Source organism: Neofelis nebulosa, chromosome 15 (assembly GCF_028018385.1).
Source record: "Neofelis nebulosa isolate mNeoNeb1 chromosome 15, mNeoNeb1.pri, whole genome shotgun sequence".
In the NCBI taxonomy this organism is placed as follows: Eukaryota; Metazoa; Chordata; class Mammalia; order Carnivora; family Felidae; genus Neofelis; species Neofelis nebulosa.
In genome coordinates, this window is record NC_080796.1 from 12,071,618 (window position 1) to 12,087,596 (window position 15,979).

At 42.6% G+C, this 15,979-nt stretch overlaps 1 protein-coding gene across 2 annotated transcripts in view; it reads left to right on the forward strand.

Moving 5' to 3' along the window:
* Positions 1-671: 671 nt before the first annotated feature.
* Positions 672-15,979, forward strand: part of ADSS2 (adenylosuccinate synthase 2) — a 37,255-nt gene continuing 21,947 nt past the window's right edge. The window contains exons 1-4 of one of the 2 annotated variants that reach the window (XM_058701756.1): positions 672-970; positions 13,201-13,303; positions 14,115-14,183; positions 15,863-15,913. In XM_058701756.1, the coding sequence (XP_058557739.1) occupies positions 788-970; positions 13,201-13,303; positions 14,115-14,183; positions 15,863-15,913 (406 nt within the window). In that variant the 5' untranslated portion in view covers positions 672-787. The remainder of the gene's footprint in view (positions 971-13,200; positions 13,304-14,114; positions 14,184-15,862; positions 15,914-15,979) is intronic. The other variant, XM_058701755.1, reaches the window with a different exon arrangement.

Below are 15,979 nucleotides of genomic sequence, written 5' to 3' on the forward strand. Positions count from 1 at the left end.
GTTACTAGTGTGTAAAATGAGAAGGTTTGGAACTTTACTTGATCTCTAGACTTTCAGTTCTAATGTCCTCCACTGCTCTGCTTTTGAGTTTGCCCTCTTTGATCCCTGCCCCATCTCTCTTACTTCCAGGCCTTTAGTTTTCAATTCCAAATCTACACATTTCAGTTCCATCCCATTTGTATTTTGGAATTCCACCCTTTGAATTTCGCACACGCTATCTCGTCGCTGAATAAAGACAAGTCATTAAAAAACAATTTGAGGACGAACGCTTGCAGACGGCAGAACACCTTGGCCCCAGAAAACGTCGCCTCCGCCCAGAGCGTTGCATGCCGGGAGTTGTAGTCCGACGCTCGAGCACGCACCTCCGCGCCTCTCCAGTTTGAAAAGCGGGACCAGGGCGGATGGGCGGGGCGATGAGGCGAAGCGCGCTCGAGGCCCCGCCCCCGCCACCTTCCGCTCGCGGGCTCCCCCTGGGGTGGCGCGCCAGGCTGCGGAAGGGGCGTGGCCTCAGTCCCGGGTGGCGGCGGTTGCCGCCACCGGGGCCTCTTCCTGCGGGCGGTGCTGCGGCGGCCGGCCTGCGCGGGGCAGTCATGGTCGCCCCTTGAGTGGGCTGTGGCGGGGAGCGGGGCGGGGCCTGGCTGGAGAGGGGCGGCCCGGCGGGGGCGGGGGCGGGGCCGGCCTCTGGCTCCTTCTTCCTCCGCATGTGGCTGGCGGCCGCAGAGCAGTTCGGTTCGCGCACTCCTCGCCGCCCGCGCCTCCTTCGGGCTCTCCTCGCGTCACCGGAGCCATGGCGTTCGCCGAGACCAACCCGGCGGCATCCTCCCTGCCCAACGGCGATTGCGGCCGCCCCGGGGCGCGGCCCGGCGGGAACCGGGTGACTGTGGTGCTGGGCGCGCAGTGGGGCGACGAAGGCAAAGGCAAGGTGGTGGATCTGCTGGCGCAGGACGCCGACATCGTGTGCCGCTGCCAGGTGAGGCGACCGGGCTCTGACGCGAAGCCGGGCCCGAGAGCGCGGGCGCGGAACCCGGATCCGTCGTCCAAAAGGAGGTGTCACCTTGAGGTTGTCTCCTGCTCGGAGCTGCGGCGACGTGGAGAAATGGCGGGAGGTCAGAGACCCCTGACCCGAGGGGTTGGGGTGGCTCTGGAGGAAAACGAGGGTTGACGGGGAGTCTTTGGGAGACGCGCGATGCCTCGGGAGCTGCAGTTTTGGGTGTGGGGGGCAGTGCCCAGCCCCGGGTCTGGGGCCGGGGTGGGGACGGGATACGGTCCGAGTTTGAGACGCTCCCGCCCGAGGGAGGCCTGCTCCCGACTCCGGGCGGAGACCCCGCGCGGCTGCAGCACGCTCCCTCCCCTTAACCCACCCACCCAGTCGAGGGAGACCGATGGAAGGCGGGGGGGGGGGGGGGGGCGGCGGAATGGATTGTTCCGAAGCGCCCCGAAAAGCCGCTCGCCACTCCCCCACCTGCAGGCCCCCAGTGTGCAGACCTTTGCCTCCTCCCGTCCACTTTGTTGACACGAGAACCCAGCCTCCGGGCTTTGCACAGTTAACGGCCCCGGGTTTTGACTCCGTACCCCGTGTATTCATATTAAGGGTAGATTATTGTTACTTGTTGGTCCCAGATGAAAGAATCCCAGCTCCTCTACGAGTGAGGCAAATAATGCGCGGATGTCAAATGTGGTATTTAGAAATATTTACATTGTTACGCTCACACGGAAAGTGAACTTTCGGGAAATGGAACGGTAATGTACTTCCTACCCGGAGACACGTGGTTTTCAGTGTAAGCTTTCTTCTGATTTGTCGGTTGCTTTGAAGCAGCCTCTAGGCTACGCCTTTGTGAAGGCTCTTAGATAACTATTACCAGTTTCAAAATTCGAAGTGGTTGAGCAATAACCCCTTTCAAAACAAATTGCGATGTATTTGAAATGAACTGTTTACCTCGCAAGAAGGTGGGTCTCTTCCTCGTGAACATGGCACAGTATGATGATGCCATGCTGTGTATGTTGTAACAAGTTAGTAGGCCCACTCGATTGAAAGCGTTCTACCTGAATGCCATTTGAACAAGCAGAAACAAAGTAATCACAAGTACAGAAAAAGCTAAATGCAGATATTCTGATTTGTCGTGGGGTTTTGTTTTGTTTTGGTTTGGTTTTTTGCATGCAGAAACTCACCCTGCCCATTCCTTAGCCAAGGTAGTCATGGCCTCTTAGTATTACCACTTAGCACCACCACCACCTCTCCCCACCTTCAGATCTCTCTTCCTCCGGCCCTCTGGCGACCCACTTACCTTACTTACTTACTTACTGCCTTACTCCTAAGCGTGTTTCCATGCAAATCCTGCCCCACATTGCCTTAGGAGCTGCTCCAAAAGCCAGCTTTCACCTTGCTTTTGTCTTAAAATCAGATCTGGCCATGCTACAGGGAAAGAAGAATGAGAATACCTAACTCTTGCTGGGTAGAAAGGGAGAGAGGCTGGGCCTCTTTGTCCCCTTCCCTGTCATTCCTGCCATCTTCCTTACCCAGAAATAGTAATGCTTAGGCTGAGTAACATTATGGGTTGTCAGAAGGTTTGGAGAATGTAACGCTGAAGAGCATTTATTCTAAAAGATCCTCGATTTTAGTATTTCCTTGAAAAATAGTAGAATGAATTTGTATACAAAAGAAGGTGTTTCTGTGTTGTTGTGAATGTCCTCTTGACGAAGGTCATGGACCAATCTCATCTGATGCCCTTGGAAAGCCTAGAGAGAAGTGATTGAAAAGGAGCCAAGTTTGGCTTAAAACTGTTAGCTGAAGACAGAGGAGGAACATTTGTGCAGACCTGTTACGCAGACGTTCGCCACCTGTAAACTTTTGACTGACTGCAATCCTTATATAATTCTAAAATCTTCATATTCTAGTGCCTTTTAAGAGCTCATCATTGGAAGGACTCTTACTAGTTTTGTTACTGAAAGTAGTTACGTAATGAATAGATTTAAGCATCTCTCTTGTGAGTCACCTTGGTAACTTTATATTATTTGGTCAGCCCTAGTAAGCTGACTCCTACTACTGAAATTCTCCTGGCTTATAAAACTGAAGAATATGGAATGTTGAAATTCTCAGTGTATATAGAGCACTGGGAAAAGTCAACGTTGGAAAGACATTTGTAGCTTGAAATGCCTTGTTTGGTGATTTAAGTTTTGTGTATTACTGGAAATCTATACTTTGTTAGAACTTGGTACAGTTTTTATTGATCATATTCATGCCATAAACTCAGCTTGTGTACGGATTGTTTCTCTAGAAGTGGTATACAGATGATGTGTTCATGGTTTAACAATGGAATCATAAAGGAATTTTTTCCAATTTAAAGTAAAGTTTTTGAAAGAAAAACTGACCTTGCACTTAACTATGTTAAATATATCAAATGCCTTATTGGAAAGAGTAGATGCAACGCTAGTGGCATTTTCGTCAACACCCTTAAGGCCTATATTGCAGATTCAGGATTTATACAGAATTATTTACAATTTGGTAAATTCTCTAGATCCATAAATCGGTATGTAGGGCTTAACATCAAAGAACAACCACTCCTGATATCTTAATTTTAAATTGATGTCTTTTAAGGAAAAGCCGTAAGTGTAGGACCAACTCCAGGTGTATTTTATTTATCCAACAATCACCGAATGAGTATCTACAGGGGATAAAGGGGGAACCACTTAGCCCCAGAGTTAAGAAGCTGAAAAAGGCAGGGATTGTGCCCACAAGGAGCTTACAGTCCTTGGGACAACTGCTACATAAGCAGGTATTGCCAGGTAGGGATTGGAGAAGGATACTGGTAGGGGTTTTTCAAAGAGTTAAAGTATGGGTGGGTGTAGGTCGGCCCCTTTCTGGCAGCATAAAAGTTGCTTTGTTAGGAAGTCTCTCGCTGTCACCACCCCCCCCCCCCATCCTCCAGAGTAAACTGTTATACTTTATTTAATTTTGTTGAGTAGAAACTACAGAGGTTTTAACAGTTACCGTTTCTACCACTTGTTAAGCAGGTTTATTTATTGTTCTAGAAAGTCAGCAAGGTGGTCTTGGTTAACCATGAAGTTGCCTGGGATCCGGAATAGTTAGGACAGTACTCTCTCTCTTTGTGTTTTTTTTCCCTTCAGGGTTTTAAAGTTAACATAAAGAAAAATGTTAACTAAAATTAATTATAAAGGCAAAGTGTATCCTGTCACTTGCTTTATATAGAAGCTTGCCATGAAAATAAATACAATGAAGAAAATGTTAATTTGTAGCTAGATGCTGACATTCGCAGAAGGCTCTGAAACCACCTATTAGTAAGTTAAAAAAAAAAAAAAAGTATAGCAGACCTAACAGCAGCAAACTGAGTCTTTGTCGTTGGAATGATTAGAAAAATTGAGAGATAATTTAAAAGGGATAACTAAAGTGTTTTTTAATGCCTTGACTAAAATTACCTCCCAAACCACTTCCCACAATTTTGAAGGTGGTAAAGAATTAGCATTTAGGGTAAACTGTTTTTCCAGATTCATAATAATCGCTATTTCTGTGTCCCCTGTCAACACTTTTTATAAAGTTCATAGACTTTCCCAAGTACAGAGATGTATACCAATGTGTGGTATACTTGGTTAAATCTTGCTTTCTTGGATTACTGTGTTTTCCCTGCCAGAATATAAATTTTCTCAAAACGAGGATTTATGCTTTTTTTGTTGTTGTTTTTTTCCATAGCACCAAGTACTCTGCGAGACAGAGAGGAAGTAAATCCTCAACAAATATTTATTAGGTGTCTGGATCACGTCTAGAAATTTCTTTGAGACCGGTAGCTTAACCCTTTCCTGTAAATTATTTTAACATCTCCCTGGACAAGTTAATTGACTGATGGCATGAGTTTAAGGTGGAATCCCCAGCATTCGTTGGATTAACATTTGTTACTTAGTATTTTAACTAGTACTTTTATATTGTACCGTTATGTTCAGAGGCTTTAATGGTTTATATTAAAGTCTTATGTCTTGTGTGTTTGAAGAGATAACTGATGTTTGTAATTTTTTGTGTGTATTTCCTCAGCATATTTTGCTTGAATGCCATGTCATTCTAGTAAAATAGTTTTTGTCTGCTGAGGGCAGTAGATCTGAAAATTTAGTAAATGAGGATATCTCAAGTTGCTTACTGTTTAAGCCTATTCTGTTGATATAAATATAGATAATATATAATGATATTATATATAATAGTACAGTAGGATATAACATGTAATTTGTTAATGTATAACCTCTATTTTTGAGGCATAAATTTTTAAATCATGAGATCATCTCAGTGACGTCTGATCAATATTATTTTATTTCTTTAATTTTGGTGGGAATGGGTGAGTGAGTTGGGTAATTTCAAGTTATCTCTAGGACAAACTGTTGCCCAGAACAAATGTAGAGTGAAATGGTAAATTGACATATAGTTACTGGCTTACTATAACCGGACCCAAATTTAGCAGTATTATCTTTTGGGCCCCATGTCAGATTTTGACACTAAAGATCAGTATGGGTAAGCTACTCACCAATAAGTAGAGATTGGTGACTGTCGGAATACTTTTACCAGTGGAAAAGAGGACTTTGAGGTATTCAGTGTTGGCTGTGGGCACAGTTGAGAACCGTCAACAGTAGTCCCTTCCCAAGGCGACTCTGGCTCCAACGTGGGATGGTTCTTTGCATTGAACCAACTTTTAATTCTGTGTAGTTCAGATTATTTAGAATTCTTCTTTGAAAAGTGGGATTTTTGTCTATATGAAGGCTTCTTTTTATTCATGAGAAATTTTTTTTGACTTGAAACCTGCCGTACACTTCCAGTGCATTTTTAAGAAAGTGTCTTTATAAATGTAATGATTGGGTGAACTTTTCTCAAGCGTTTACAAAAGCTGCATCACACATCATTGGTTTATGCAGTTTTTGGTTGCGTGTCTGATCTTTCCATCCATGACCCTGGTTTAGTAAGTGTGTGTATTAGAGCTTGGTGCCTAGAGTCTATACGCAGCTTGATTGGGAACCTAAGGTCCTCCCAAGCTTTTCATCATGTGTGTGACATTTATCTGCACGAAACTGGAAGGTAACCATAATAACGTAAGGTAGAGAGAGTATCTTAAGCCTTTAAAAGACAACTGAGCAGTGTATATGTTTTCTCTTCCTATCTAGTGTGTCTGGTTACTGCTGAATAGTTCAGTTGGTCGACTTACTGCTAGTCACTTAACCTGTTCTATTTTGAAATCATAAGCCAATTGCAATTAGATGAACGTCTTCATAAAAGACTAGTCATCCTTGTTTATAATGACTTTCTTGCTGTGGGTTGACAAGTGTTTTAGTTTTGGTGTAAGGAGAAGTGTTTCGTGTGGAAAGACAGGCACAGGTCTGACGTTCTCCCGAGGAACCAGCCCAGGTCATCAGCATGGTCTCAAAAGCCTGTTAGGTTTCTAAGATGCTTGAAGACTCGAGGCAAGACATAGGAACCCTTCTCTGCTTGCTGGGATGGTTCGGAGGTGCGGGGTGTGAGGTGTCGCTGTCCTCTCCTGTGATCCAGGGCAGTACCTGTTGTGGACGGGTGTTCACTTTGAGCTCTGTGGTCATAGCACGGTGTTCGTGTACTCGGGGCAGAAAGGACAAAGACGTACAGACCGTGTGTCAGAGGCCTCGGTGGCCTGAGAAAGGCCTCCAGGCTTGCGCACAAAAGTGTCAGCCCCGGACTCTCTGGCGCCTGCTGTTGCTGCAGACGCCATTGTTTCGGGTTTGCAACACGGCGGGGGGGGGGGGGGGGGGGCCCTTTACTGTCTTCACCTCCGCGGTCACAGCAGGAACTCGGTTAGGGGAGTGATTTGGGAAAGAGGTAAGACCCAATAGCGAGCTGAGTTGGGAATCAGGGGTCGCTTTTTTTTCTTCTTTTCTTTTTTTGGAGTCGCTTTTGCAGACTAATGTCGTTTCATTTCATTCCCTTCCAGACTTTTTTTTTAATGTTTGTTTATTTTTGAGAGAGACAGAGCGTGAGTGGGGGAGGGGCGGAGAGAGAGAGAGAGAGAGAGAGAGAGAGAGAGAGAGAGAGAGAGAGAGAGAGACACAGAATGCGAAGCAGGCCCCAGGCTCCGAGGTATCAGCACAGAGCCTGACGTGGGGCTCGAACCCACAAACCGTGAGATCCTGACCTGAGCTGAAGTCGAACTTAACTGACTGGGCCACCCAGGTGCCCCCAAAACCTTTTCTTTTAAATCTCTCCTGGACCTTTGGAGCTTCTTAATTGGAAACTTGCATATACCACCATTTCCTGATCCAAGCTTTTATTCTAGGGTTGGGCTTGAGGGCTCCGGCGGAAGGAAAATTAATTGTCTCCTTTCTTAGGCTTCAAACCCCAATTGGGAAGTGTATAACTGAGAACAGTTACAAAATAACTAAATACTGTTATACCATCCCTGTAGTGCTTCCGAGTTTTGTTCTTGACAGCATAAATACTAACATTTGGAAGTTAATCATTTTTTATATTCGGTTTATCACCAGTGCAAGATAGGAACTTTAGAGAGCCAGCTGTATGCATACTATATTGCAATTAGTTCCTGCGGTGAATCATTTGGAGTCTGTTGTTTGCTAGCAATGGAGGGAGGCTGTCTTAGGCAAAATGGGGATTTGTTTGAAGCAAGGACGGGTTGGCCAGTCCTCAGGGTGGCCTCGGGTAAAGGCAGCTCCCGGGAGCTCAGCAGCCCGAACTGGCAACTTTTTTTTTTAAAGGAGGCTCCCTTAGGTTACAGGTGTCACTGAGCTACTGCCTTTCTCGCTACTCAAAATCCAATTCCCAAGAGGGGAGGATCTTGATTGGCTCAGGCTTGGTCGGATCAGGTTTCCCAGTCTGGGTCAATTAATGATTTGCAAAGTAAGGAGTTTGGGGGGAGAGGGAAAAGAAGAGGGACAAAACATAAAGAAGGTGTAGCTGACGGAGAGTTAATTTTATATAGGAAAATGCGCAATGAAGAAATACTGGCTCTGGGTTATTCTTATTTGTGAATTGTTTGGTAACAGTATCAAATATACTGTAGAGCCGCTGTTTTTCTAGAGGGAAGAATGTTTGGAATTAAATGGGTTTTTATTGGGGCACCTGGGTGGCTCAGTCAGTTAAGCATCCGACTTCCGCTCAGGTCGTGATCTCACGTCTTGATCTCAAAATTCCTGGGTTTGAGTCCCGCCTCAGGCTCTGTGCTGACAGCATAGAGCCTACTTGGGATCCTCTGTCTCCCTCTCTCTCTCTGCCCCTCCCCCGCTCTCTCTCAAAAATAAATAAACGTTTGAAAAAATTGGTTTTGATTAACTATAATTAAAACAGTGAAAATGGCCTATCTTAGGAATGGTTTATAAAACTTAAAGCGTATGTCAGAAACTTTGATCTTTAGGTTTGAGAACATAGCATTTTAGCTCTGCTTTTGCCTCCATCATAATGTTCGAGAGACATTTTATTCTTGGTCATTAAGCAGCATATTTAATATTTTATTTATATTTAATCTTAAAGCAAGAATAACAGTCGAAGAGAATCAGTAAAATAAATACCAAATTAGGGGATGTTTTGTGACTGGTGAGACCTGATTGGATTTTCTTTCATAGGTTTATTTTTTTACTTCAATACAGTGAATTTGCATTTACGCTTGTTTTTATTTAGTTTGTTTTAACTTTTTAATGTTTGTTTATTTCTGAGAGAGACAGAGACAGAATGCGAGCAGGTTAGGGGCAGAGAGGGAGGGAGACACAGGATCTGAAGCGGGCTCCAGGCTCCGAGCTGTTAGCACAGAGCCCGACGCGGGGCTCGAACTCAAGAGCTGTGCGGTCATGACCTGAGCCGAAGTCAGATGCTCAACTGACTGAGCCACCCAGGTGCCCCTGAATTTGCATTTATTCTTGATATTCAGTATAGGAAAAACCATCATTTAAGGCATTATAAACTTAGGTTTTTTCTCAAAGCAACTTGCCACATAATATGCAGTTACTTTGGGTTCACACGGATTTCTTGTTTCTTGGGGTTTTAAAGGGTAAATTTCAGAATTTAAAATGTTTAAAAAATTAAGGCATCTGAGAATTGTTAAAAAATATTTTCTCTCTTGGTATCATTGATCTCGAAAACAACATTCATTGCTAGTCCACAGCTCTTTTGATTGTATGACAATTAAACACATTCTGTGTTTTTAGTTAAGTGATATAACACATGCAGCTTTGATAGTTAACAGTGACTAGGACCTACATGTGTCCTATATGAGTGACTAGGACCATGTGTTACAGGAATTTAACAAAACAGCAAGAGATAGTTACTTGTAACTATTAATATGAATATATGATCCGTACGTTATCGGGAGGGGGGATAATTTATCAAGTTTGTTTTGCAGAAATTTCGCGTTGGGAAGAGAGTAGTACATCTCCGTTAAAAGTAGACGATATTTCTCTCCGATCGTTTATATAGTGCTCTCTGGCCTCCCCAGTGCTCCTTATGAGAATTATTAAACTTGATTAAATATATATGTTCTCGTTACTTGCTCTGGCACGCTCGCGGAACTGCCCCTGTGACCGGCAGTGTGATCACAGATGTGGAAGCCTGTGGTTCAGACTCTGCCCCCCTAATTCACTGGAGGGTGTGGGGGGAGGGTGTGGTGTGGTTAGGAGTGGTGCAAATATCGAAACCGTGTTTTGCTGCTTGCTAGTGTACTGACCTCTCCTTGGACCGGTGTAGTCTGTGTTTGGAGACCATTGCCTGAGCTCCCAAGGGGACTTTTGTATATCGCACACCATCTATGAATATTTGAGGTTAGCAGCCAAATAGACACTTCAGATTTGAAGCTGCCTCTGTCGCATTTTGTAAAACACGACAGTTTACGAAAGCTTATCTCCTGTATAGATCACCTTGTCAGGAAGCTCCTTATGAGTAACTCCCCCTCAGTTCACCTTAGGAATCTTTTCTGCAGAGTTGTGTGTTTGAGATTAGAAGCCGTCCTACCCCAGTTCCCCCGGGGCACTAATGACCAGATACGCTAATAAGCAGGCTTACATTTTCTCCCCTGGCTCCTTAATAGAATGAATAAGCTAGGGTTATTCTGGGCATGTTTAACCATATTTTCTTGCTCAACCAAGTAGAATTTAAATGAGATTGAAATCCTGAGATTTCAATGAGAAATCTTCCATGAGATAGGAGGCCTGAATATAGGACATTGGTTATTGAAAGGGCTGATTAATGTTTGAGTGCGCTCAGCTGTTCACTAAAGTGTGATTTTCAAGCCTTTTGCAGCTGAACTTTTCCAGCCTGAACCACCACCTGTAAACTTGGAAGAACTTAACAAATTAAACCGTCTCATCCCCCTAGCGTCATCTCTCACAACCCATAACAAACAATCCGCTTTATTACGGTTGCTGCCACCATCACTGCCTGTCTTGGTAAAACATTATCTAAGAAAGTAGGGTTTGGTTACACAACCGCCGAGTTAATAATTGTTTCACCAAATGATTATATTAGTGTACCTATAAAAGTAGTTTTATGTAAATTAGGAGACTGACTTTAGAGGTCTACTCCAAAAATTGTGGCATGGTTTTTTATCTTAGGCAAATGGTGGATTAAAAAAATAAACTGATTTTGCTGAAGTAATAGTGCTTTACTAGTTTTTTTTGTCGTAAAGTCACTAGTACTTTATAACAGTTGAGGACAAATTTCTTAGCTTTAGTGATTTATAACAATTTAGAATTAATAACAAATGAGCATCTTCATAGGATCTCTTCGTAGGATCTCCAGAAATTTGAATGAGCTTTATACTCCGGAAAGATTTTTCCTGAAAGTTTGGGGGAGGTCTCCTAAATCGTAAAAAGTCGCGATAAAAAAAGCTAATATTTGCATGAGGGATCGATCTGTGAAAGAAAAGCTATAAACACCAAGTAAGAATTGTCCTGTGAGTTATTTTTCTTTTAGGGTTCTATCAGAATTGGTAATAAACTTGCACAAGTGTGAAGTCATAATAAAGTATGCACCAGGAAGTGCTGCTGTGACGTTGTCTCTAAGGACCACAGATTGGAAACAACCCGGATGCCTCTCATGTGGGAAATAAATTCTGTATGGGACCGTGTAAAAAGCTGTACAGTAGGGCCATGAAAAGAATGAGGTGGTTCAGTTCACAAGGTGTGGAACGCGTGCTCAGATTTGCTAAGTAAAAGCAGGCTGCCCGGGAGTATACAGCTCCCGCCGTTTGGATGTGTGCAATAAAACAGGATGCAGATACCTGTTGGCTTTGGCAAATTACCTCCAGAAGTTACACCAAAACCTGGTGGTGACTGGTGGGGTGAGGACTATGAGGAAGACTTCACCCCCTACTGTGCATCCTTCAGAGCCTTTTCTCCCATGCAGATGTTTCTTATTAAAACATAAAAAGTAGGGAAATACTGCCAGGTTCCCTCGGTGTATCGAGTGAGGGAAGTGCTGCTGATCACTCCTGCTTCTGTCCTCCTGTGACCTGCCGCCCACCTGTTGCCTTCCAGACCTCACTGTCCGGTCTTTTTTTGTTTTGTTTTAAACATACCTGACATAGACATGTACTAGTCTTAAAGCAGGCAGTTCTTTGCTTTGTATTTGTGGAGAACAGTATAAATAGGCATTTATTTATTTATTTATTTATTTATTTTTATTTTTTTTTGTGCAAGACCAATCTTCTGGCAGGTTTTGTGAGTTCGTGATTGGTGATGATTTGGTAAAAAGTAAATAACCTTCGTTTTGTCAAAAACAGCCTTGGGATAAAGTTAAACTAGTCATTCTCAGGACGCATAGTGTATTGATATTTTTTTTAGTGTCCAACAAGGATGTTGTTAAATTTTCTATTTGTTGCAAATATATTCCTGGTTTGTTTACTTTAAGCTTTTTGTTAATATTATGTAGAAGTTTAAATATCAGTTGATTTGTGTGGGGTTTTTCTTTTTAATGTTTTTTAAGCTTAGAAATTAGAAAAATTAGGGCGCCTGGGTGACTCAGTCCGTTATGAAGCGTCCGACTCTTGATTTCAGCTCAGTCATGTTCTCTCGGTTTGTGACTTCAAGCCCCAGGTCAGGCTCTGTGCTGATGGTGTGGAGTGGGCTTGAGATTCTCTGTGCCATCCTCTCTCTCTGTCTTTCAAGATAAATAAACTCAAAAAAAAAATTAGAAAAATTACGTGGTCACTTAATAATCAGTCTCCTGTGAACCTAATCTGACCTCAGGTTTTGCTTTGTGTTGACTATTCTAGGCATCAGCTTTACAGAGTGGAAGTTTCACTATGGGGTTATAATATGTTTCTCAACTTTAGAGGTTCCTTGACCCAGTGTATTACTTTATCCGGAGATGAGCGGATTCAGGGATTGGTACTAAACACCCACAAGACTGACTTACACATTTAAGAATTGGAGTCTCAGGATAGCCAGTATTGGAAGGAGTTACTTGGAGATTTCCTAGTTGATAATTAAGTGCATGCAAGAATACACATTTCAGGTCACAGAGCTGCTTGACGCCCTTTTAGTACAGTGGGAATTACATGAATGTTTATGTCAAGTTAGGGTCGACATAACTGGATCGATTACTCTTTTAATCTAGGGATTTTTCTGTGTTTGGATGAAATATCACAGGTAATTAATTAGATTGCTGCATGTCCTCTAGAATGCCCAAGCCAGAATAACTAATTGTTCCCTGTACTTCTTCTCTCATAATTTTTTCTCTTTTTAAGAGGGGAGATGTCTTTCTACCTTCTAGAAACCTGAATTTATTAGTTTTCTAGATCCCGTCAGGAAAAACCAGGGTGCTGTGGTGGGGGGAAGAAGAGGGTATAGTCAAACTATTATAAACCCTGTAAAGAATAAGTGTTTGTGGGGCGCCTCGGTGGCCCAGTCGGCTGAGCGTCCAACTTCGGCTCAGGTCACGATCTCGCGGCTCCCGAGTTCAAGCCCCTGTGCTGACAGCTGGAGCCTGGAACCTGCTTCGGATTCTGTGTCTCCCTGTCTCTCTGCCCCTCCCCTGCTCATGCTCTGTCTCTCTCTCTCTCTGTCTCAAAAATAAATAAAACATTAAAAAAAAATAAAAATAAGTATTTGTGGCGAATACATACTTGGGTTTTCTTCAGTTATATTGACATTTTAGAAGAAATTACTAGTTCACTTTAGAAGGGAGATGTGTTATTTGTCATATTTATTGTCCGGGTCAATTTTCCCGTCTTATATTTTCAGGGAGGAAATAATGCTGGCCATACAGTTGTTGTAGATTCTGTGGAATATGATTTTCATCTTTTACCCAGTGGAATAATTAATCCCAATGTTACTGCATTCATTGGTGAGTGTATAAACTGAACCGTTTGGGTTTTTTTTCCCTCAATTGATAATGGTGTTCATTTTTCGTTATCCAAGCTGATTTCATCTCTCACTGCTCAAATAATCACTGATCCCTTGTTAATCTTGACCTTGGTACCTTCTGGAATATACCTAACTCTGGCTATTTTACAACTCTGTCTTTTAGCACTAATACTTTTTGGAATAACTTGCATTTAACTGTGGCCATTGGCAATCTTAAATTCATAAAGCAGTATTAGATCATCAAATCAGCTTTCCAAACACTGATGCACAGTAAGAAATATAGGAGATGTTTCACGGATTGATGCTGAACCCTTATAATGTGATGCGATCTAAAGTTTTTTGGCCTAGTTTTTTATCTTTAAAAATGCTAATCACAACCCGCTAAATTGATTTTATGGCCACTAATAGGGTATGATTCCCCAATTTTAAAGGCATTGATTTAGCATCATTGTACCCTGGTTCAGTTTGCCTAGACCGACCTAACTAGGTTCTTTCAGAATAAGTTTCACTTTGTTTCAAAGAAATTTCGAATTATTTTGAATGTAACTTTAGTGTTTTATATTCTATGTGTATTTACATTACTCTACTGTTAAAAACTTGGAATCATTTCTGTGGTAACTCCCTGAGAAATCAGATATTCTGTTTATTAAGTCCTTCATATATCTGCTATTCTAGATGAGAATTATCATAGATGTCTGTATTTTAATATCATTATATCTGTATTATAAGTATAAATATTTAAGGTTGGTTTTTTTTGTTTTTTTTGTTTTTTTTTTTTTGCTTTCCTTTAGGAAATGGTGTGGTAATTCATCTACCTGGATTATTTGAGGAAGCAGAGAAAAATGTCCAAAAAGGAAAAGGTATGAAAGCCTGACTGCTTTGCCTGGTAACTGGTTTGTTTATTGTAAAGTTTGTTGAAAAATCTCACACCAGACAAAACATTTTGTCTTATGCTTTAAATTTTTTTTTTTTAATGTTTATTTATTTTTGAGAGATACAGAGCATGAGTGGGGCAGAGACAGAGGGAGACACAGAATCTGAAGCAGGCTCCAGGCTCTGAGCAGAGCCTGATGCGGGGCTTGAACTCACGGATGGTGAGATCATGACCTGAGCCGAAGTCGGATGCTTACCAACCGAGCCACCCAGGCTCCCTTGTCTTATACTTTAAAATTGCAGGTTGTTGTAGGACAAATGTTTTCAATGTCGGTTACATTTTATTCAGTATGATCAGTGTTGTAAACAGAAGACAAACAGAATAAGGTAATTGTGTAAGACCTGATTTCTTGACACCCAGGTCATCCATAGAGTTTCTCTTCAGGCTCCTGGAATCACTGTCCGTTCGCTGGTGGAGAAACTCCAGAGATTCATCATCCCCACCTCCCAAACCAAACGTTAGCTTGTGGGAGTCAGGAAACCAGTGAGGTCCCCTTTGCACACAGTCAGTCAGTGTTGTTCCCATGGGTTGTATAACCCTGGGATAAAAACAGGGTTGTTTCTGTCCCTCCCTCCACATGAGGGAGATGCTCTTTCTATGACATGATTCACTCCCATCTCCTTAAGAACAGTTTTTTTAAAGCCTTAATTTCCTGCCTTTGCTAATCTCTTTGGGATTTGTGGAAGTCTGTTTACATTCAGTTTGGCTGCCTTGCTGGGCTTTGAGGGCCACTTGGCAACACAAATAATAAATACGCAGTTGAGGAAAAGCACTGTTTGCCCTTAGCCTGGCTCGTTGGAAATACTCAATTCGATTTCGTTGTTCAAGTTTAAAAGTAGCAATCCAACCTCAAGTGTTCCTGACAGTTCGATGTGATGTCACAGAATCCTGGCTGCCTGCGGCTCTCATCCCTCTTTGCTTCCCTGCATTTTTACCTACGTGGTGCTGTCTCCTTTTAAATTCTTTAATCTTTTAAAAATTTTTAAACGTTTATTTATTTTTGAGAAAGAGAGACAGAGCACGAGCAGGGGAGGAGCAGAGAGAGAGGGAGACACAGAATCCGAAGCAGGCTCCAGGATCCGAGCTGTCGGTACAGAGCCTGATGCAGGGCTGAACTCACAAGCCATGAGATCATGACCTGAGCTGAAGTCAGATGCTTGACGGACTGAGCCACCCAGGCGCCTTAATCCCACTTTTTATAATTGTCTTTTGGGAAAGGGTGCCATTCCCCAAATTAACTCCCTTTTCTTAAAATTCTTCTCCTGCTCTGCAGCAAATTCCCCCTCCCCTGCCTCTAACAAAAATGACATTTTCCCACCATTTGCTTTTGGATTCTTAGAAGTATTTTATGTGGCTCCGGCTGGCTTGAGTTTGAAGCGTTTTAGAGTTAAACATTTAAAAAGATAGAATTTGTGCATGAGTGTATATATAATGAATGACCGGTCAGAACATTCCTGTTAAATATGTATCCCATACAGAAGACAAGATGTGTTAGTGATTACTTCTGTGAAAAACACTTTGAAACATTGTATCCCTAAAGAAATTAAGGTTTAAAAATTATACAAAGTGTTCAGTTAACCGTATCTTTTTTCTCCTTCCCTCTAGGTCTGGAAGGCTGGGAAAAAAGGCTCATCATATCTGACAGAGCTCACATTGGTAAGGGGCATAACATGCATTTTTTTATAACTGCCTTATTCTCAAAGTTATCACTAACTTCTGAGG